General features: G+C 35.8%; 1 protein-coding gene across 1 annotated transcript in view; it reads right to left on the bottom strand.

Moving 5' to 3' along the window:
* Positions 1 to 1056: 1056 nt before the first annotated feature.
* Positions 1057 to 23698, bottom strand: part of LOC112045853 (laminin subunit alpha) — a 47006-nt gene continuing 24364 nt past the window's right edge. The window contains exons 23-62 of the mRNA XM_024082205.2: positions 23469 to 23629; positions 23204 to 23363; positions 22589 to 22822; positions 22315 to 22477; positions 21657 to 21819; positions 21443 to 21565; positions 21177 to 21354; positions 20586 to 20889; positions 19879 to 20113; positions 19139 to 19266; positions 18934 to 19058; positions 17945 to 18118; positions 16971 to 17169; positions 16373 to 16452; positions 16183 to 16291; positions 15840 to 15954; positions 15597 to 15758; positions 15251 to 15470; positions 15050 to 15159; positions 14842 to 14963; positions 14450 to 14723; positions 14087 to 14248; positions 13819 to 14006; positions 13544 to 13740; positions 13186 to 13319; positions 12828 to 13025; positions 12572 to 12720; positions 11998 to 12276; positions 11518 to 11731; positions 10999 to 11322; positions 10482 to 10665; positions 9952 to 10090; positions 9285 to 9517; positions 8509 to 8595; positions 7991 to 8212; positions 6940 to 7112; positions 5972 to 6208; positions 5062 to 5223; positions 4640 to 4871; positions 1057 to 3982 (exon numbers count right to left, since the gene is read on the bottom strand). Of these exons, the coding sequence (XP_023937973.2) occupies positions 3720 to 3982; positions 4640 to 4871; positions 5062 to 5223; positions 5972 to 6208; positions 6940 to 7112; positions 7991 to 8212; positions 8509 to 8595; positions 9285 to 9517; positions 9952 to 10090; positions 10482 to 10665; positions 10999 to 11322; positions 11518 to 11731; positions 11998 to 12276; positions 12572 to 12720; positions 12828 to 13025; positions 13186 to 13319; positions 13544 to 13740; positions 13819 to 14006; positions 14087 to 14248; positions 14450 to 14723; positions 14842 to 14963; positions 15050 to 15159; positions 15251 to 15470; positions 15597 to 15758; positions 15840 to 15954; positions 16183 to 16291; positions 16373 to 16452; positions 16971 to 17169; positions 17945 to 18118; positions 18934 to 19058; positions 19139 to 19266; positions 19879 to 20113; positions 20586 to 20889; positions 21177 to 21354; positions 21443 to 21565; positions 21657 to 21819; positions 22315 to 22477; positions 22589 to 22822; positions 23204 to 23363; positions 23469 to 23629 (7316 nt within the window). The 3' untranslated portion in view covers positions 1057 to 3719. The remainder of the gene's footprint in view (positions 3983 to 4639; positions 4872 to 5061; positions 5224 to 5971; positions 6209 to 6939; positions 7113 to 7990; positions 8213 to 8508; positions 8596 to 9284; positions 9518 to 9951; positions 10091 to 10481; positions 10666 to 10998; positions 11323 to 11517; positions 11732 to 11997; positions 12277 to 12571; positions 12721 to 12827; positions 13026 to 13185; positions 13320 to 13543; positions 13741 to 13818; positions 14007 to 14086; positions 14249 to 14449; positions 14724 to 14841; positions 14964 to 15049; positions 15160 to 15250; positions 15471 to 15596; positions 15759 to 15839; positions 15955 to 16182; positions 16292 to 16372; positions 16453 to 16970; positions 17170 to 17944; positions 18119 to 18933; positions 19059 to 19138; positions 19267 to 19878; positions 20114 to 20585; positions 20890 to 21176; positions 21355 to 21442; positions 21566 to 21656; positions 21820 to 22314; positions 22478 to 22588; positions 22823 to 23203; positions 23364 to 23468; positions 23630 to 23698) is intronic.

The following is a 23698-nucleotide window of genomic DNA, read 5'->3' as shown; positions in this document are numbered from 1 at the left end:
CAAAAGCCATGGTATTTCTTCAGGATAAAAAGTAGCGTAGGTAATCCATTACCTTCGTTCTAAATTACAGCCAAATCGGTTCTGTAGTTGCAGCGTTAAAGAGTAACAACTATGTGATGTGATAAGTGTGATTAGTAGAATTTATTTGTAAGGCATTGTTGGGAGTTGCAAGAATGTCGGAGAAAATCTGTTCAGCTTTAAAACATGGCCAATAATAATAACGTGATAGCCAGGTGGATATGACCTCAGCCGATCCGATGATTCGATGGTTCGAAAGGTGTAGGTTCGTATCCAGCTCGGGGCATGCACCACTGACTTTTCAGTTGGAGGAGCATGCTAAGAAATAAAATATCACGTTTCTCAAACGGTGAAGGAAAAACATCGTGAGGAAACCTGCACACCTTAGAATTTTCTTAATTCTCTACGTGTGTGAAGTCTGCCAAATCGCATTGGGCCAGAGTGTTGGACTAAAGTCTAACCCCTCTCATTCTGTTAGAAGACTCGTGAATAGTGAGCCGAATATCGGTTGTTAATGATGATGATATAACATGCCTTAATTCTATATTAGAACGGGTGTCATAGGTTGCTCTGTTGGGATCTTGTCAGGTTTGGCTGAGCGGGGAGAATGATTTGAGCAAAGAAGAGGAGTGTTAACTAGTTTTAAATGCGTCCTTAACCCTACATCCATCGGTCACAAGTTCCGGACTTCGCTCAAGAATATTCCCTGCCACTCAAGGGATTATTAGTAGGTATATTGCCCTTTTAAATCCGTTTCGAAAGTCAACCTATCACCGAAACTATACTATTTAATTCGAGGAATCATGGTTTACTACTGAATAAGAATGCATTGTTACCATAATAGGTTCCAATATAGATCGTTACAGATAAATTAAAAGATTAAAATATTTATGTTCCATAGTTATATATTTTTAATACAATTGCACACACAGGACAGTAAACAATAAATGATATAAATTCTATAAAATATACTATTAATATACGAAATACTTAGTTAAATGCAAACAAACATGATAATAAATGCTTGTAAATACTGAATGAAAAGTTAAAGTATTTTTTTAATTAAAAGTTGTTTCACAAACTGCAAGTAAGGAAAGTTACACAGTGATAAACTTAAGATTCTAATATTTAATTTCAGTAGAGAATAATATTAGAGTAGGTATACTAAAAAGTTACAATGAAACTCGGAAAATTATAAGGTATAGTTTTGATTGATTCATCATGGAGGCAATAATTAACAACATTCAATCATAGTTTTTAAAATCCTAACTCCTAAACATCAGCCGCCATATTGAAAAAGAGGTGGAAATCAATGATGTTAGAAGAAAAAAAAAGTAGATTGGTTATACGTGGACAGCAAGTGTCACGTTAAAACTATGCTAATTAGCCAATCTGAGCTCAGTTGCCGCACTGTCATCGCGCCGTCGACAACGTCGCTGAAATAACTACCGTGTGCCAGTTGTAAATATCGAATGTGGTTTATGTGACATATCTACGTCTTTTTTCTTCTAATAACATTGGTCGAAATAGTTTCTTCGCTCAATTGTCTTAATATAGGCATGTCTCGAACAAATAGCGCAACAAATGAATAGAAATGTAAGGTTGCTGAAGATTTTACCCGAATAATTTTGATTTTTGGCACGGTTCTAGGTAATTGCTGTTTTAGCCACTAAAGCGAAAAAACGATTTCCACTCCCTTTTTCTACATAGTGACTTATGTGTAAGTGTTTGGATCCCGAAAAGTTGAATCTGAGCTGGCATTATCTCCACGATGAAACAAAAAAAATGCCTTAGAATTTTTCGAGGTTCAGCCAAAGAATTTGATATTTCAATAGACTAATATAATAGCTTAAGCTTTTTATTTAATACAAAACACAAAACGAGAAAATTTATAACAGAACCTATTGCTTGTTATTCGGACCTGCCTGCTGCAGGCTAATTCCCTATGTTCGACGTATGCTAGTTGACTTGAAACTGAGAATCTTGAAATTGAGATTCTTAAAAATGTCATCCGGTACTGGTGGATATCACTCAGTAAATTACGTTTTATCGATTGTTTTGATGTTTATTTTAACAGGTTGATAATAAAATAGGGAATAGGCCAGTGACTCCACCAATAAGCACCGGATGACATTTTTACATAGAATCTCAATAGCATACGTCAAAGATAGTGAATAAGCCTGCTGTATAAGTGAATTTCTATTGACGTTCCTAAAAACTTGATATCTCGCCTCAGCATTGACTTTTTAACAGTAACTTTTTACTCCCACAGAAAATAAATAAAATACATAAAAGTAAATCTAGTTTGGTCAGTGGTCAAGAAAACATATGTACAAGGTTTGTTTATTACGATTAAAATAAATGATTCGTTCGTTCTGTAAATACTGGTAATTTGGGAAGAATTTTATAGTTTTGTGGTCAATATGAAATGGCCGTAGGTCTGTTTCATATTGTTTACTTTATAGAAATCCTAAGCCAAATGCAGAGTTAAGTGTAGATAAAACAATACTCAATATTAGATATTATTAGATATAATAATTATAATGAATATAATGGCACTGTCCAGCCTGTAAATAATTATAGGGCCAGCTTTAAAGTTTGACCACACCACATTTACATCGTATTTTAATTTTTGCGATCTTCTAACCTGATTATAAAGAAGTTACCTGGACAACAATTAAGTACATCATGCATCATCAGTGCATACTCACTTTACGTAAAATGACGATAATTATGTCATTTCGTTGAAAAAAGATTATCAATGATAAATGATCGCTAAAACGAAAATACGATGAAAAAAAATGTACTGCCTCATGTTTTGCATCGTACACCGATATAAATAATAATTGACTGACTGATGTTATTGAATGTAAAACGCAATATTTACCTAAAAAATATATCAGTCGGTTAAAAAGCTAAAAACGTGTCTCAAATTCAAATGGAGTGTAAAGAAAGAAATGTAAAACGTTTGTTTTAAAACTGAGTTGCACTAATCTGGTGTCTGATGCCTCCTGGGCACTCCAATACCAAAACTCTAGTAGAAGCATCAATGTTTGGCACAACCTTTGAAAAAGGTGCCAGCTCAGTATTGTGCTGCATGAACCAAGCAAAATTCTGGAACATAAGTCAGTTACGCGGTTACAAAATAGAGCATAGATAGTGGAGGCCAATTCTATTTCTTTCAGACGGAGAGCCAGACTTTCGTCATTTCATAAAAGCTTGATATTTGTCAGCTCATGCTCCTACCATCGGTAAGTACGGTAGCTAATAATGGAGTTTTTGAGAGGTAAGAGGTTTAAAGGATCCAGACCCTGTCGTCTGAGTATAAAGTACACTTTATATTCCCTTTTGTTTTATATTTCCCTTGGCAAAATAGTCGTTAGTGACTTCGCGACAACCCTTCGAAAAACACTATTTAAGATAAAACTTTAAGGGTTTCTAGCGAAGGGTTACCATGAAGCCATAGTCTGCCGAATGGGGATATAATATCTCATATTAACATAAACGTTTGAGGGACTGGATACTTTAAACCTACTACCTTCTAAAGCCCAAAGGTATCACGTCCAAACTCCATAGTTGACTACCGTTCTTACTTATGGTAGGAGCACGAGCTGACAAACTTTGAGCTTTTATAAAATGACGAAGGTCTTAGGATCACGCGCTCTTAGAGTATATCGCCTTGTTATTAAGAGTTCTATGATTTAATCCCTAGGGCAAACGCCAATGTTAATATTTCTGCCGGCCGCGTTCAGCGGTATTTGTACAGGAGTGTCTTTTATGGTGATGTTTCTGATACATCCAGTGAAGCCGCGCTTGGAGCGTACTCCGCGGACTCTGTTGATCGGACGCTCGTGACCGCCTATGTAAATTGCTGATCGCGTATCCGTCGACCCGGTGACACCAAGCCCGGCGTCGGAGAAGTGTCCGTCTACACCAACTGACACGACGTGGTGAGATTTCACGGCTGGAAACAAGCGTGAACAATTTATTTACAACCACTTTATTGAATTAATAATTAAAACAACCAGTGCATAGATAAACCAACTGTGGTTTATATTGTTACATGTATTTTGACTTTATTTTAACAGGCAATTAATTAACTCGAACATGATGAAGTCGACCGTACGGTGAGCGCCTTAGGTATATCACCAGTCGCTCCCGTCCGGGTCGCCCCTACTTTAGTATTTCCTACTCTTCACGGAAACAACTCGCGCCACCAAGCGTCGACACGAGATAGTCGAGTTTCGTCATATCATTCTCAGAATACTCTTTTCTTACAATATAATGGACTAGCTGACGCCACGCGGTTTCACCCGCGTGGTTCTCGTTTCCGTAGGAATACGGGGATATTATATAGCCTATAGCCTTCCTCGATAAATGGGCTATCTAATACTGAAAGAATTTTTCAAATCCGACCAGTAAGTAGTTCCTGAGATTAGCGCGTTCAATCAAACAAACAAACTCCTCAGCTTTATAATATAATATAGATAGGTTTTTAAGAACATATATTGGTTTTGTTTGCGGAAAATCAAATTCGTCTACCCACAAAAACGTAGGTATACCTATGGGTTTTTTTTAACTGTATTTCAATAGTTACTATAAAATGATTAATATTAAATACCGTGTATTTTATGCCATTTGCCATCGCACAGTGAAAATTTGTTCCCTAATTTGTAGCTGGCACTAAAAGGCCCTTTTCCATTCTCTACATTGGCCACAACTTCGTTTTCCAAGAGCTCCAAGACCATATAGTCTTTCCTTCCATGTACACTCAATAAAAGTCCAGTGGAATTGCGAGGTTTCACTTCCATGGATATTGAGATTTCGAAACCGATTCTAAAGTTCTCTAGAAGCTGAAAATAAAAGTTCATTTATCAGTTCATTATTCATAACATTTTCTGATAACGATAGGTTAACGTGTAAGTATGACTATGAGATGTAGAAGGTTAAGTTCCAAGTTAAAGTTAGTAACTTTCGATATAAAAACGTTTAGATGATAACTACTATGATACTGGTATGTTTATTTAATATTTAAATACTTACTTTCAAATAATTACTATGGCCAGTGGTTGATGGTCCGAAATAAACACCATCTTCCACGTTATCTGTACAACGAAGGGAATTACTTCTGACAAGAATATCGGTGACGTAATGCGCATTCATCATAAGACCCTTGAGGCAACCCTTAAAAGGCTGGTAAAAGTTCTGCAAAAGAAAGATAATAGTCATTTATTTATTTGTATAAACTGAGGTTCTATTCATATAATTTAGTATACCTATGTCCTATATTGTCAGGAATACAGATCAAATTAGACCAAAATTACTTCAGGACGCAATTTAGAGAAGGGATAGAGGCATGGCAAAAATAATGCTTAAGGTAGGCATGCTTTGATAGGCAATATTGGGTGTTTACTAAAACTATAAGTACCCAGTAGTCGCTATTTGTGATCGAACTCATCCAGGTATAAGACCTGAGTCAAAAGGAAGAAGAAAAGATCTATATTATCCATATCTTTATAAGTTTTGCAACACATCAGAAAATAAATATCCAATTATAGGTGGCGTAACTACCACTCAAAATGTTCGCTTTTTGCGTTTTCTATTCTGTGACTCAAACAGTAGAAGCAGTAAATATATAAAGGCAAAGTCAAAGTTCATTTATTTCAATTAGGCTTATTTTACAAGCACTTTTGAAACATCAAATGTTATTAGATAGACTAAATGTGTTATAGTTTCTTGAGTACTTAACTAGTTTAAATCTTAAACTAGTTAAGTACTCAGTCATATAGTGCGTTTTAATTCCTAGCTAATTTATTGTTTAATAATCATTAAAACTATAGTAAAACTTTTCTATAAACTTGCGTTTAATAAAACTTTTAAACTTATTAAGAGAATTATAGATATAAAAGTACCTACGAGTAATGTAATTGTAATACATTTTGAAAAGGCGTACCTTGAGATTACGGCCTATACTATTAGAAACATTTCTCAGGCCCCCGTAGTAGTAAGGTGCGTTGAGGCCTACAGGCTCGTTGCACGTCACGCTGGCATTGCCGATCCATTCATTGACGGTAAGCTTGCCGTGACCACCGTACCGCACCAGTGTCACCGTGTGCCACTCAGTGTCATTGTACGTGTTAGTCGACACAACTTCACCGGTCTCGCCACCGCAGTTGAACGAGAAGTGGAGCTGTAAAAATATTACATGATTATCACTCTATTTGTACATTCCAATTTAAGGCCAGGCCTCCCTCTTTATAGGAGAGGGGATATGGACCTTAGATTCACTACACTACAACAATGCAAAAGCGGGCTTAGGATAATAATACTAAACTCCTTAACTATAGGTTTTTGACGGCCTCCGTGTCGCAGTGATATGGGCTGTGGATTTACAAAACGGAAGTCCTGGGTTCGATCCCCGACTGGGCAGATTGAGAATTTCTTAATTAGCCCAGGACTGGCTGGTGGTAGGCTTCGGCCGTGGCTAGTTACCACCCTAACGGCAAAGACGTACCAGACTTCCATTTTAGACTGCATCATCACTTACCATTAGGTGAGATTGTAGTCAAGGGCTAACTTGTAAAGAATAAAAAAAAAAACTTTCACTATATTAATAACCTGATAATAAATAGAGCCACCATAGCCTAGTGGATATGATCTTTGCCATCCATACGAAAGGCGTATGATCGAATCCGATTCGGGGCATCCACCTCCAATTATTCAGTTAAAAATATTAAATTGCGTTAATAAATTGCATTAATAACAAATATGAAGTATTTGTGTATAGCGTATTAGTTGAATTAAATTAACTAGCGAATAAAAACGTGTGTTTACTTCTTATTTATGAATGACAATTATATCAATGTGAATAGAAAAATTCTCACGATATTTAGTAGTGCAGTAAAGGAAACTAATACTTACTTTTGCATCTTTCATATAAAGAGCTAGGAATTGATCCGGCGCTCTCTCAGCAGCTGCGTAGAAGATTAACCCTCCGTGTTCATCGAAGGTGCGGAACGTCATCGTGAGATCGAAACCATCCAGTTGCCGGCCAGGTAACTTTGCGTATTCTATACGACTGTCGTTACGTGTACCTATAAGGGGAAGGCAATTAATCCTCATGAATTTTGTACTACATTCATTTTGATATTTCGTGATAGTCCAGTGGATACCTGCCTCCGAATTCGGAGGTTGAGAATTCGAATCCGGTCCGGCGCATGCACCTCCAACTTTTTAGTTGTGTGCATTTTAAGTAATTAAATATCACGTCTCTCAAATGGTGAAGGAAAAACATCGTGAGGAAACCTGCATACAAGAGAATTTTCTCAATTCTCTGCGTGTGTTAAGTCTGCTGATTGGGCCAGCGTGGTGGACTATTTGGCCTAACCCCTCTCATTCTAAGAGGAGACTCGAGTTCATAAGTGAGCCGAATGTGGGTTGATTGTGATGATTCACTTTAAAAATATTCGAGTTCTTAAATTCATCTATAATATATAGACGATATTAAAATATTCGTTTTAAATAAAGTACGTCTATGTGAATATATTGAAAAAAATTGAAAAATATTGAACAAAAATAAAATCAGCAATACATGCACTAGAGGTGGCGTTTTCGCTAAAATGTGATGTTTGCTAGGCAAGCTAATTCAGGACTATTATAATCATCAACAGGACTATCAAATGTAGAGAAGTACCTTTATTATATGAATGTACTCTTACTTTGTAGTAAAAGAAAAAGATGATGAAGCAGAAAACTTCATTTAAAAACGTCGCGAAGAAACCTGCATACCTGTGTGTGAAGTTAGCTAATCCGCTTTAGGCCCGCGTGGTGGACTATTGCCTAACCCCCCCCATTCTGAGACGAGCCTCGTGTTTAACAATAAGCCGAATATGGATTGTTAATGATGATGATGAAAAGCAATCTGTTACAGGCAGCCTCTGATGACAGAAACTAAGAAAAAGTATTTACTAACCGAATCGGTAGCCTTCCTCAGGATCACCGATATTATATTGAGGGTCATACGCCAATGCGCATCCACTTTCAGGAAGTGGTGGCGTTCGTCTCGTAGTAGGAATACTTCTTCTTGTTGTTGTAGATATAAACGGTGGCCTTGTTGTAACAACAGTTGTTGTAATTGGCGGAGCTGCCGTTGGTGGCTCCGTTAAAGGTCTCTCGGGATTTATCACTGGGTATTCTGTGAAAAGGAAATGTTTATTAAGTTATTCACTTTATGTTAAACCTACAATAATTAATCTGATAACAAAGTGCACCCGGATCAAATGGGATAACAATGGCTCAAATGGAATGGATGGGCTCAAATGAATGGAATGGATGGAATAGAATATGATTCACGGTTAGAAAGTACGAATCAATACATAAAATAAATAAAACTGGAGTGTCTGTCTGCGATTTCAGAGTAACTGTGTTTTTCTCAAGTGCTTTGTTTTTTTGCTGAAGAATTTATTAAATAATTATTTTGTTTATAATTACCTGTTTGTGCAGTTTCTTCTGTTTCTGGGATAATCATAGGTGTCGGTAGAACATCCACAGCTGGTTGTATTGGCCACAAAGCTTGGTCTAGAATATCAAAATAGACAATTAATTAATAGGCTACTTTATTTATTAATTTACTATCAAATATTTCAAAAATCTTGATTGTAAAATCTAAAATCAATACAATAAATACTTATAAATAAAATTGAAGTGTCTGTCTGTGATTAAAATCAACTGTGTTTAAGCTTTTACTAAAATACAATCGAACTTATACATTTTCTTCTATGTCTGTTTGTCCGTCCGATCTTTAGATCACAACAATTTTAATGAGACTTTCAGATGTAATGTATATACTCCGAGGCACAATTATCCGCCCAATACTCGCGTCATATTATAATATTAATAATTGATAATAGAGCCGTGATAGCCCAGTGGATATGACCTCTGCCTCCAAATCCGGAGGGTGAGAATTCGAATCCGGTCCAGCGCATGCACCTCCAACTTTTCAGTTCTGTGCATTTTAAGATATTAAATTTTAAGACATCACGTGTCTCAAACGGTGAAGGAAAACATCGTAGGGAAACCTGCATACCAGAGAATTTTCTTGATTCTCCGCGTGTGTGTAGTCTGCCAATCCGCATTGGGCCAGCGTAGACTATTGGCCTAACCCCTCTCATTCTGAGAGGAGAATCGAGCTCAGTTAGCCGTATATATGGGTTGATAACGAATTGATAATTGTGCCTCTGAGTATATTTAAATAAACAATAAGTTACCGGGTGGGACACCTCCAGTGGTAGTTGTTTTGCCGCATCTCCCGAAGGTGACACTGTTGTTGTTGAATGGCTCCAGAAGATTCAGAACCCGACCGTTGATACTAGCGTCTGCTATACATCCCTTGAACGCAGTTTTGGAGCCAACTTTGCCACCGACCACGTAATTAGGCTTCAATCCCCCGATGAAGAGAACGCCATCCAATATGTGCAACGGAGCCGGCGGTGAATCCGTACTAATCAGATAAATTATTACATATTAATTTATTACGAAACACGGCCGAAACTCACGTGATACAACGTCGGAGTATGCCCGACTTGTTTCGAATCCATACGAAGTTATTCACATTATGGGTATTAAACCCATAATATGAATAACACTGACGATAGTTTAAATTCTAAAATTCTATTACGTGTACTTTTCATACTAATATTATAAACCAGCGGACTCCTCAGACCTTCTTTATTTCCCCTTGTCGAAAAATCCGTTTTTGGCATCTACTAACTATTAACTACCTCCCTACTCCAAGTCCAAATTTCGGACAACAACAACAAAGAGTTAGGTTCCAGCACATTCTAACTTTATGTCAAATGACAAAGGCAATGTTAGCGAATAAGCTATCAGACACTTATCCGGATGTGATGAAACAGGTCCTTAAGAATATCTTACCTGAAATAATCGAAGTCATCCACTACAAGTCGTAACGCTTTGTTGTTGTGAGTTACAGCGACAACGTGCCATTGAGAATCATTATATCTGTTTAGGCCTGTATCTAGCACTTCGCGTTGACTCATCAGTACTAATTTACCTGTAATTAGAAGAAAATACTATTGTTACTTATAACTTGCTAAGTTTGCGAAAAGAGTAGGAATCTTGTTTTTCTTATATAAGATAGGGTCGCGTTTGACCTAAAGTAGAACACTTGCCTAAAATATGCCTATTTACTCTTCTTAAAATTGTCCTGTTTCTATAAATATAATGATAATGATGATGATGATGATGATGATGATGATGATGATGATGATGATGATGATGATGATTATGATGGTAATGATGATGATGATGATGATGATGATGATGATGAAGATGAAGATGACGATGACACGATGGCGATGACGATGACGATGACGATGACGATGACGCTGACGATGACGGTAAATATGAATACTATAATTTAAAAAACATATAAAAATAATTACCTTTTATAAGAGACAGAGAAATACTGTCTGGCATAGGCGTAGTCTGGGTTCGGCTCACGTAAATAAAAAGTAATCCATCAGGTTCTGAGGTTTTGAACTTAAGAGTCAACTGGACGTTTTCAGTTGTTATGTCTTTGTACCATAGGTAACTGTTTTCACCAGATAAGGAGACTAGCGATGCAAACTGTAATACAAACAGCAAAATAATAATAATAAATCACTCAATATATACGGTTATTTAAACATTCTATATAACAGGTTCGGCAAACCTCACTATAAAGCGCTAGCGACAGAGAATTATAAGTTATATATAAAATAGGTCAGTCAAAAATAATAACGATATTAATAAAGGTGCCTAAGTTTCATTTACATATTATACATACAACCTTAACAGTTGTATGTTTATGCGTGTATTAACGCTTTTCGTTACGTGAAGATTTCTGCAACTTTACTGTTAGTCGCGTAAAGGAACTTAGTTACAAATTTTATTAAAACTGTTATTGCATAATTTACTTACCTGACAACTATAAGCAACTCCAACAGATTCTACATTTTCACTCAAGTCTATGTTTATACCCTCAATGCTTATTTGTCTCAGACAACCATCAAATCCTTTAGTTGTAACTTGTATGATACCCTTGTTGTTTCCACCAAAGTTCATTGTATCCAGTGCGACAATTTCCTTATCATCTGAAGAAACCACTTTTTTAAGAATTTCGCCATCAACCCTGAGTGAGCAAGAGGTTGAATATCTTCCAGCGTCAAGTTTATGCCATTTGCCGTCATTATAGGTTTTAAGTGTACCTAGGATAACCATGTTGTTTGGATCACCAAATGATACCTAGAATCAAAACACAAATAATTCTTAACCCAAAAATTCAAAGCAATAAAATTATTGAAAATTCAATTTCATGAAATCTTTAAATATTTAAAATACCTTCAAGTTTGCAGAATATATGGCTATGATATATTTTTATTACTAATAAAGTAACTGAATTTTTTATAGATTCTAAAAAAATAGTACTATCTTTCATACCTGTAAGTAGACGTGGCCGTCTTGCATTTGTAATGAAAGGAAATGTTTGTTTTCTCCTACTACATAGATCAAACCGTCAGGAGCGTATGTCCTGAAGAATAGCAACACTTGATTCTTTTGTGGTCCAAGGTACCGGCGGCCCGGCATGGTAACATGAGAACGTCCGTTAAATCTGTATTCTTGAGGACCCGACTGAGGTGTTATCAGTTTATCCCTAAAAGAGACACACACAGCATAATAATATCTATAAAATATGTGATTGCCAAAGAGAAATTGTTCTTGCTGAACACATCATGCGTAATTCGGTTCAGCAAGAATATTTATTATGTATGTATTCATGTCCTTTTGTACAGGAATCCTTTTGTATTAGGACACATTCTTTAGCTTCAGTTGATCTAGAGAGATTTGTTTTGACAACCATAAATAAACAAAATAGTGTACAAATACGAATCAAATATTATTTATAGTTAAGATAGATACCTTTGTCTAGCTCCTTTCAAATTTGCAGCGCTAACAGAATTCCACAATCCAACAGGCGTATCACCGATCATTAGTTCTTCTATCTGACCTTCAAAGGCTGGGAAGCTTATGCTCTGTAGTTTCGCGTCAGAAGGAACTCCACCCACAAACAGTTTTGATTTTTCCCGGTCCAGGTTGAATATGGTATGTTGTCCCGGTAGAACAGCATCTTTGTCGTATATTTTTTCTGTTCCGTTGCCGAGACTTTCACGAATTGATAGCTTGACATTTCGACCGATTCTGTTAAATATTGTGATTTTATTGTACTATTTTTTTGTTAATGTGTATAGTTTATTTTAACGAATAATTGTCATATTTTTTTTATTGTGATCAATATTCCCGTAACCCTCCAAGTAGTCGGAAAAGATTGTGTTAGGAATGGATACGACAATAGATCGGGGATCGAACCACCACCTCTCGGTGTCGAGTCCGACACCTTTACCGTTGAGCTTTTGAGGCTTAATGAGGTTTACCTATTGTTTTAGTGATGTTTTATACTGCATGTAATGTAAATATTAAATTTGATGTGTCATACCTATCAACAATAACTTGGTACCATTGATTGTCCGCTACAAATTTATCACCACTTATTTTGACTGGGTCTCGGCCAGATTGTGCACTATCACCAATATCCATAACAAGGTAAGGATAGCCATTTTGTACTCCTATTACCATAAAGTCGTCCTAAAAAGGAAAACAATCAAACAAAAGTGATCAGTAAGATAATAATAATAAGTTAAACAAATAAATTGTAGAAGAAACTATTTAGAATTATTTGTGTAATATCTTACAGATTTAGTTCGTCTCAACATAGTGTCTTTGGGATTTCCAAGATATAAAATGAACCCATCTTTCTCCTTGGTGCGGAAGTATGCCGATACATGTGTTGAAGTCGACATTTCATCTATAGTGTCAGGTAAGCGAGGTTGGAGAGTTGAATGCCGGTCAAAGCTCACTCCCACCTGTATTCGGTTTGCTACTGTTCGTGCCTGAAATAATTTATAAAATTGAAATTTTCCGATGAGAAATTATAGGTATATTACCTTCGTGATAATTTAAAATATAGTACATCACTATGCATAAGTAATAGTTTTATGATTTAACTACATTAAGCACTTTTTGGTCTTTTATAATATGTATTAATTGTACCTGTTCAATCAGTTCCCTAAGTTTTTTTAGTTTTTCATCAGCTTCTTTTCGACGAAATTCTAAATCATTCTGTTTTAGTTGAACACTATCCAATTTAGACTTTACAATTGGATCCATGTTTTGAATATTCTCAACTGAAAATATATAATAAAAATAAATAAAAATGCCGATCGTGTATGTACTGAAACAGCTAGATAAGGTTTTGAGCGATCTTGAAGTATAGCGATTCAAACTAAAAGTCAGTATTGTGCGAAGTTTCATCATGCGAAAAATAAATAAAATTAAATATAATTTTCCTACATTCCAGCATACACGCTTTGCACGCTATACATAATATCATGATAAGGAATTAACTTACTCGAACTATTTACATTAGATACCATTTTTTGTGCTTCATCAGACAACTTTGGTAAAGTCTGTGCCCGCTCTTTACTTTTAGACAGTTCACTTGATAGATTAGACATAGTATCTACAGTAGATTTCACGATTTTGGCCACTGCATCAGCCTTTTGTGTTTCGCTTTCAAGTGATACTTTCGGAGAAACCGGAAGAGATCTATAATCATTGTAAGATAAAGAAAGAGGTCTAATAAATCTTAAATAACATTGTTGGAAAATTTTAGTTTGTACTCACAAGTATATAGCATTATTCTCGTCATCAGCATAAATGAAAGTGGAAGATGCATTTTTCAGAGCCTGATCGGCTAACGTGAGGTTTGGTTTTAATTCTTCCTCCACTGTTCTAAGAGCATTCAATGCTGATTTTGAAATAGCAACCGAACGTTCCCTCGCTGGCTCGACGATGTCCATTAATCTGTTGTTCTATTAAATATGAAGAGTAATTTTTTAACTACAATATCAATACTTTTTTACAACTTTATGTTTTAGATAATTGTACTTACAACATCAGTAATGTCAGCAACAGCAGCTTCAGCATCATCGCTGGCATTCTTAGCATCAGAGATTTCTTGAACAATTGAAGAATACGCAGAAGCTGCACTATAGGCATGTTGGGTACGTGAATTGTTGTTTTCTCGCTCCGCTAATAGTCTCAAATTTTCGGCCTAAAATGATAGTATGTAGATATACAGAAAAGTATTACGAAAATATTTTAATTTCAAGTACTTAAACTGATTTTAAGGTGATCGTGCTTCACTAGAGACTGGATAATTTGGAATAAAAGAATACTTGAAAGGAATCAATAAACTAAATTAATTATAATATTATAAAACATATTTAAATAAATAACAAAAATATAATCTTACTCTACTGCCCAAATTACTAGCGTGGTTTAAAGCCTCATTTGTAAGATTAGTTAATTCAGGCAACGAATTTTCCAGTGTTTCTATAGAGACGCTTATATTTGTGTTGACACTTTGGATATCTTCTAAAGCAAGGCTCATGTTATTGCTTTTCTCTTTTGTTTTACCAGTGAACACAGTTGCGTTGCTAATGTCAAACGCAGAATCAATTAAATCTTTCATGGCTGCGCTGTTTAATCTTGTCACTGATGAAACTTTGTTCTCAAATTTGGATTTCCTGCAAAAAAACGAAATATTGTTAAAAATAATTTTACATCATTTTATATCCTATTTTTTTTAAGCCAATTCATGATTATTTTAAATAATTAATTGGCTTAAAAAAATTTACTTTGTACCTGTTATTTGCATTTAGAAGTTCTGCTTCTGCAGCAATTTTTTCAGCTGATTCAGAATATACGACCATTTCTTGCAATTTCGATTTTAAATTGCGAGTACCATTAATCAAAGATTCGAATTTCTGAAATTATAAAATTTTGTGATGATAGTTTAATTAAATTTAATACTAAAATGGAAATAAAAACGGATGTGATGTATTTTGCTTACTTTAACTTGTTTATTCACAGGTTCCACGAAGATATTCATACGTTCTACTTGTTGGGATGCATTATTGTAAGCATTTAATGCTTGGCCCTCTTTTGGTTTAAGATTTTTTTCTATAAAAAAAACGTAGAATAATCATGATTGTACATTTATTTATAATAAAATGCTTTTTTAGTAATAATATAATATTTGTAAGAAAATTACCGGCAATATCACTCTTAATTTGTCTAGCTTCAGCTAATGCACTATCTATTTTTGGTTGTTGGCTTAATTCTAGTCCAGTTGCTAGTTGTGCTACATGGGATACAATGTCCTTTGCTTTTTCACTATTTTCTCTCACGGAAGCTAGAATATTTTCGGCAGTATTGATCAAATCTGCAGCCCTTAAAATTTGTTTGTCACTGTCCGTTGCGGCGAATTCCGCCTAAAAGTAATGAAAATAAGTAATGTAAAACTACATTTTATATTATGTATATCGAACGTTTTTAAGTTACTTTACTTATTACTATGTATGACTTTTTTTATAAAATAAATATTTTTCTATTCTTACCGATCGAAGAAGGTTTTTAGCATTGGTTTCAAGAGATTTTGCAGCTGATGTAACTTCACTTATGTCAACATTTCTCAGTTCGGTGACTTTTGGCTTTAACATTTCAGTTTGATTTGATATGTAGTTTAGTCTTTGAGTGGTAAAGAAAGAATCCGCTTTATCCTACAAAAATATTTAGTATTTATGGTAAATAAATTCAGGAGCATAAAATCAATGACTGAATAAATTTTTCGAGACATTTACCTTAAAGTCGAGGGTTTCGTTACCCAACAGATAGTTTAATTCTTCAATTGAGAAAAGTAGAGCATCTGTGCATGAATTACATTTCGAACAACCTTTTTGAGGATCAAATACCCATCTGTAAGAAATATTTGTTACATGAACTGACTAACAAAATAGTGTCTACAGAGGAAAGTGACAAGACATATTTTATAAATCTAAGCCTAGTAAAAATATAACATTAATTTTTCCTATAATTCAACCGACCGCCTTGTTTCGGTGAGCTCAACACATACGTACATTTTATTAAACGATTTCTTATTCAAGTGTATTAGATTGACAAATTAATATTTAAACTGTATACAACCTGTCCGGGCAGCGATCACATTTTTCACCAATTACACCAGGCAGACACTCGCATTGCCCAGTGGCGTTGCAAATGAATCCAATCGAATAGCCCTTATTACAGTTACAACCTGCAATCAAATGTTAGTGTATTAATAAACACAAAGCTAAGCAGCAAAACAGAAAGATTGATAAAAAATAACTATACTGACGGTCGCAGCCTTCTTTTGTATAGTTCCAGTAGCCCGCTGCACATTGGTCACAATGCGTTCCAGTCACACCTTTCGCGCATCTAAAACGAATTCGTTACGAAACTTAGCAACTCAAACAAAAAAAAAACAAAGTCAACGTTTTTATAACTAACGGATATTAACGTAATATAACTGTTGACTTATGAAAAGCTCTCTAATATGAAACACTTAAGAAAATAAATTAGATATATTTAGTGATATACCTAAAATAATAAATTTAGTAAACAAAGATAAAAGATTAAAGAGAACTCGGAAATAGTATATATATATATAATTAAATTAGACTGTGATGTTGCTGGTAGGATGTATGGCCGATCCATCAGAATTTTTCGAGGTGGGAAAGAGATTTTTAGGCCGATAGAAGGCAGTCACTACCCAATCAGGAGAAGCTATTTCCTACCTAATCATCATTAAAAGCCGACGGAAATCCACTGCTGGACCTAGGCCTCTGGCATGGACTTCCAAAGCTTGATGTCCTCGGTCTACCTAGTGGGGGGTCGCCATCCCAGTACTCAGAACCCCAACATCCATCGGCTCATCTACTATTTTATATCCATACCTGCATTTTCCGTCGTCGTCACATTGTGAAGATTCAGAAGCAATATCACAATCACAAGGGGTGCACCCCCTTCCAGTCATCAACCCCCAATGGTCAGGAAGGCACTGATCACACATTGCACCTATGACTCCCGGACGGCACACGCAAGTACCGGTGGTCGCATCGCATCGCTCCATGCCGTAATCATTGCAGGTACAAGCTTTAATATAAGTAAAGAAATATATTAGGGCACTGTTCACATCAATATAGTTGCAAAGTAAGCGGAGCTTGTGTTATAGATACCAAGATAACCATGAATATACATATATCATCATCATCATTACAAGCTGATGAATGTCTGCTTCTGGACATAGGCTTCTTGCATAGACTCCCAAACACTCCCAAACACTCCCAAACGTGTCGAGCCGCCACCATCCAGCGGCTCCCTGCAACCCGCTTGATGTATTGGGGGTCCACCAAGCATAGCTGAGTGACTTTGAGCCTTCTTATGTCATGCCAATTATGGCCGCTAACTATAGTTAGCGACCATCACTGGCAACACACACTGTTGAAGGCACTGAGGAATATTAAACATAAAGATGTCGCGGAATTTTCCGAATGCTGCTCAACCGAACCACCACGCTCCTGTGCCACGCCTCTGTTATGCCCTTATGAATGCTGGACCTGAACAATCGCTGAATGACCTTAAGTATTGGTGTTCCACCCGCTTTCATCTTGTCTACCAGACAGCATATATTCAACGATGTTTCTGTGATCAACAGGGTTAATATCCGGCAGTGTTCACAATGGTAAGAGCCAATGGTAAGAGGCACGTTGAATATCAACGTACTGCTGGAACGGTATCGACTGGTGAAATCTACGCTCCGACCTACTCGTGCCCAAATCCAAAACCCCGAGAGCATTCAACTGGAATTGCAGAACAAATATGCTGTAAAATAATTGATAAATTAGTCACGGGAATTAATAAAGTTTACCTGTGCAGTTTTTGGAGAAGATTGCATCCCCGAAGAAACCGGGAGCACATAAATTGCAAGCAGCTCCGGCGGTGTTGTTCACGCACTTTAGACAATTTCCTGTGATACTATCACAAGAGCCGGGATCTTCAGTGTTAATATTCCCGGAACAGTTGCAAGGTTTGCAGTAGTCACCTAAGAACCACAAAAGCAAGTTCGAATCGTCGAATTTTCTCATCGAGGTATCCGTGCGAAAATAATTCTTAATTAAATTAGTTTATCTTTTACATTTAGGAATTTTTGGTGCTTTCTTTTCGTTCTTCTTGTCTCGTTCTCCGTTCGTGTCCGTTTCTTTTCGTGAAAACTTCAATATTATATATTATTATGTATATTGAAGTTTTCACGAAAAGTAAACACCAAAAACTCCTCAATCTAAAAGATAAACTAATTTATGTACTGTTTACTAACAAACAAATTAAAAATGAGGGTATAAATCGCTAGTCATTTCACATCTAATAATAATAATACTTAATTTGTTCTTAAATTAATGAAAATAAATTGGAATAATAAGCTTAGAGCAATTAGATATTATAGTTAATAGATTTTGAATAACATTAAACAATACATAATCTTAAATACAAAACGAAGCTTGAATGGGTCCGCTAGTCCTCGTATGTTATAACTTTTATAGACGCTGCCTTAGAAGTTTGGTTTTGTCACAGCTTTAAGAGATTGCAGACCCGAGTATTTGGCTTCACGGGTTGACGAGAAAAGGGATCTTGAAAGATAGGTCAGATAGATGGACAACGATGTGTGAATAAGGCTTTAATTTTTCACTTTTGAGGTAGTTACGGAATCTTTTAAAGGACATACATAGATAAAAAATATGTGTAACTTTTACGCGCTAGAAATTTTCAAGCGTATTATAAAATTAAGTGAATAAAATACTGTAACCTACAGTATTTTACAGCGTTGTTTTAGGTTCTTAAGTATTTTTACAGTAGTCTTACCAATTTGTTCCGGGACGCCGTAGTATCCAGCTGCGCAGAACTCACACCTTACCCCTCCATAACCAGGTTTACATTTACACGATATTAGTGTTCCATTATTACTTAAATCACAACTATACGCGAAACTGTAAAAAAAAATTAGTATTATTTTTTTATGACAACACTAAGCATACGCAATATATTATATGAACAGTAAATAACTTACTTATTGGAGGAGTTTGGTATGGGACATGCGCAAATAAGGCAGTCTCTAGGAGTGCCCACCGTTGCATCTCCGTGATATCCCGAGATGCATTTTTCGCAGTGATCTCCCTCAGTGTTGTCGGTGCAATCCTAAAATAACATAAAATTGTAAAACCCCAAAAGTCGTGAAATTATTAATTACACTGTCAAAGAACTCATCAATATTATCTTTCAATGCGCTTTCATATCATTACACTCATCAAACATTCTAGTATATTTGCAGACATTCGGTTATTCTTCCCCACTTTCAACACCCAGAACTTTTAAACGGCTCAACCGATTTTCATCAAACATGTCTAAGAAAATTTGCCCCTAAATCACCTTTCATACAAAAATAAATTAATTGAAATCGCTTCATCTTTCGGGAGCCACAGACAGACTGACAGACAGACAGACACGTCAAACTTATAAACTTATAACACGGGGTTAAAAAAGAACGATGGTCTACTTTCATGGTTATGATTTGTGAAAAAGTCAAACCATTTTTAGACTTAACGTTATAGTAGGAGATCCAGAATAAGAAATATTTACCCTCCTCTGTTATATTTTATTTCTTATCACTAATAAATAAAAGATGAGAGTATATTTCTATTGCCGTATCTTAGTCTATAAGTGATATATAGTCTATATTAGATATTAACTATAATACAATGCCGTACGTATATGTGACAGGAGCTAACGTATAACCATCATGATATTTACCAAACAGATCCCAGTATTAACATCACAACCTTTGGAATGTCCATTACATTGACACGGCACACAAAGACCTGCGTGTGGTCCAGAACTAACTCTGTAGTGCCCTTCAGCACATTGTTCACAAGAAAGACCTCTGTACGCTTTAGGACATTGACAATCTTCGACTGAATAAGCTCTTCTATCGGGTGCCACGTAGTCTTCTTCATCTATTGCAATATCCAAAGTGACTCCCATTAATCTATAAACGTAAATACAATATAAATTCTTAACGATAAATGATGTTTATCGTTAAGAATTTATATATTCATCATCATCATTAACAGCCCATATTCGGTTCACTGTTGAATACGAGGCCCAATGCGGATTGGCAGACTTTAGACACGTAGAGTATTAATAAAATTCTCAGGTATCATGTTTACTCACGAAATTCCTTCACAGTTTAAGACGCGTGATATTTTTTTTAAAATGCACATAACTGAAAAGTTGAAAATACATGTCCCGGATCGGATTCGATCCTACGCCCTTCGAATCGAAGGCAGAAGTTGTATGCACTGGGGTATCACAGATCTAATGACTAATTAAATCTGTTTATTAAGCGTAATTGCATCTAAAATTCTGCATTTCGTTAGATTAAATAAAAATGTTTAATATAAATTACCATTTAATGGCATGGCGGTTATATTGTTTAAATAATAAATCTGATCTTATACCTAGTCGTAACAGCTTCATGCCCATACGTAGCCCTGATATAAATATTGGAGATGTTAACTATAACATTCATAAATTGGTCTCTTGTAATTGGCGATCCGTCTAAGTTAGTGAATTCGTCTTCCGAAATTCTGACACTATGTTCCCAGTTAACGACAGCTGGAGGTTGCTCTATACTGAAATGTACAATAAAGTTGTTGGAGCCCTCGATGATGACGTCAGCCGCTGCTATAGCACCTCCTTTCTCCCGTGTTGTATATAAAACCGAGTAGGTAAGATATCCTCCGTAAGACGACAGACGCTTACCTGAAATTGGATAATGGGTATAATCACGTAAAAATTTAATTTAACTTTAACGCATTCGATGCGGTATGAGGTCAATTGACCTCGCACGTCTAGCTGCTTCAAGAATTACGGGGTCGATGGACCTCGCACCGTACAAAATACGTACGAGGTCCATCAACCCCGTAACTCGTACCGCACCAGAGGAAAGTACAGAAAAATCAATGCCGCAGCGAACGTGTTAATACTTGTACAATAAAAGTCACTGAAAAGAAACTTGTAGAAATAGCTAATATATTGAAATGATTTACCGAGATAGTAGTCAGGTGCGGCAAAATATACAACTTTTTGCAGACCATCTTCGTTGCCTGCGAGATCGGCGCCAATAACAGAATCATTTAAAATATTTGGACTGATAGTCAAGGGATATATATTCAATGTACTGTTAGCCTCAATATTCACTAGACTCCAATCGCTCATGCCATTTATCTGTGAAATTTTGAAATAATTTCTTGATTAGTTAAGTGTTCACTGTTGATTCGTTTATTTATATTTATTGATTTGAATCATAACTCACCTCAGCCCACGATAGATATGAGCTACTGCACCTTGTTGTTTTTCCAAAACAGTAGCACTTTGAGCATCCGTTAGGATTGTCCGATTGGAGATTGAAGTATTCTTCTTTGCAGACGCTACAGTCCTATAGAAATAATAAAAGTTCATTTAATAAAATTAATTCATTAATGTAATAAACAAAATTGTTACGCATTGTATTATTGAGACAATATTACCTGACCCCTGACATTTTTTTTACAGAAACACTGTGCAGTGTTTTGATCGCAAACGTCGTCTGTAGTGCCATTTATATTACAGGTACAAGGTACACAATCAGGGAATGCATAATGTCCTGGTACACAGTGATCACAAGTTCTTCCTATAACATTTTCTTTGCATCTGGAAAAATGTGAATTATAAAATGAAATCTAAGTGTTCAGGGAAAATTTTCTTACTCGAGATGTCCTAGGTAGACTTGTAATTGTATTTTTTTTTATTCTTTACAAGTTAGCCCTTGACTGCAATCTCACCTGATGGTAAGTGATGATGCAATCTAAGATGGAAGCGGGCTAACTTGTTAGGGGGAAGACGAAAATCTAAACCCCTTTCGGTTGCTACACGATATCGTACCGGAACGCCAAATCCCTTGGCGGTACGTCTTTGTCGGTAGGGTGGTAACTAGCCACGGCCGAAGCCTCCCACCAGCCAGACCTGAACCAATTAAGAAAATCTCAATCGGCCCAGCCGGGGATCGAACCCAGGACCTTCGTCTTGTAAATGTACCGTGCATACCACTGCGCCACGGAGGTCGACAAAATCCGTAATTTTGTACCTATCTTATACTACTTTTTTACTTAGAGAAAAATTAATTTTAATAATGTCTATGGTTCTTACTCGCAGTTCCCACTGTCGGCTTCACATTGTAACTGATTGTCGATCACACCCAAAGGGTTACAATTACAGTCGTCGCAACCGCGTTGTACATCAAAGTTGAATGTGTAAGGTTTGCAGCGATCACAATTTTCACCTGCCACGTTCTTCGGGCAGATACATTCTCCTAAAATAAACATTGTTTGTCATATTATTTAGTTTTAACTTTTAATACATGAAATAAATTGATTTTTTATATGATCACAAATTTGTTTAAATGAAGAATTACAAAGTTTACCATTGTCGTCACAAATGGCTGTAGAAGGACAATGACATGGCCTGCAATTGGGGAATCCGTAATAGCCATTTTTGCAAGCATTACAAGTCCTTCCAATTACATTGTCCTTGCAAGGACATTGACCACCGAATGTGTTGCATTCCAGTTCTGTCGATCCCAAGAAGTCACAGAGACAACTCAAAGCTCCACTATTGTATTCCGACGTTATCGAAAACATGGCGTCGCGGCAAAATCCTGTAAGACATAAATGTACTGTTAAAATACCATAGATTTACGAGTCGTTACACGATACGTATAATTCTATGCAAAATACATTGATTAAAAATATGGATAGAGTTTATTATGACGATTGCATGACAATAGAAAAGCTACGTAATTAAATATTATAGTACTTATTTTAAAAGAGTAATGTAAGTAAACCCTTGTTGTAAACCCTTGCAATGTAAGGGTACAAAATCAAGGGTTAGCTTTAGCGTTTTCTTTGTTCTGTGGTCTGTATCAATGCGTGCAATTTTTGTGTATACATGTTTATAAATATTTTATTTTATTTCTATTCTAAATACCTAATTTTTATAAATATAACCGATTAAAAAGCTGTATAAAAAGAAATGTCACCTGTTTCGTTAGAAGCGATGTAGTAATGATTCACAGCACATTTTTCGATAAACTCTCGTGTGTAATCAATCATGTTCGCTTCTTTAAGCACGGAGTCTAGAAAATCAGACTTTGAAATGACGAGGACGTAATCCAACCAAACTTCTTTGCCATTATCACCCTGTCACATAGAAGAATTGTGTTAATTAGAACTATGAATACACATGAAAAATAAATTGAAAAAGCAATATATTACTATGTTCTCTAAAATAAATAAAACTTTTACCATAAATTCAATTGTGAAGTTGTCTGTAATGCTAAACTTTTTGTTTCCGTTAGACTGTTTTATAAGGGCCCTACATCCAGAATTAGAGGGACAGTGTTCTACAGGAATAGATGCCTTATACTGTTGTCCATTGGCGGTGAGATTTATCATAACAGTACTTTCTGTAAACGCAAAACAAATATTAAACGATTATTTTGGTCATTATAAATCTTAAATCACAAGAGAGTAGC

Source organism: Bicyclus anynana, chromosome Z, assembly GCF_947172395.1.
Source record: "Bicyclus anynana chromosome Z, ilBicAnyn1.1, whole genome shotgun sequence".
Taxonomy (NCBI): domain Eukaryota; kingdom Metazoa; phylum Arthropoda; class Insecta; order Lepidoptera; family Nymphalidae; genus Bicyclus; species Bicyclus anynana.
Note: the sequence above shows the minus strand (reverse complement) of the source record. Positions and strands in the feature narration are given on the sequence as shown.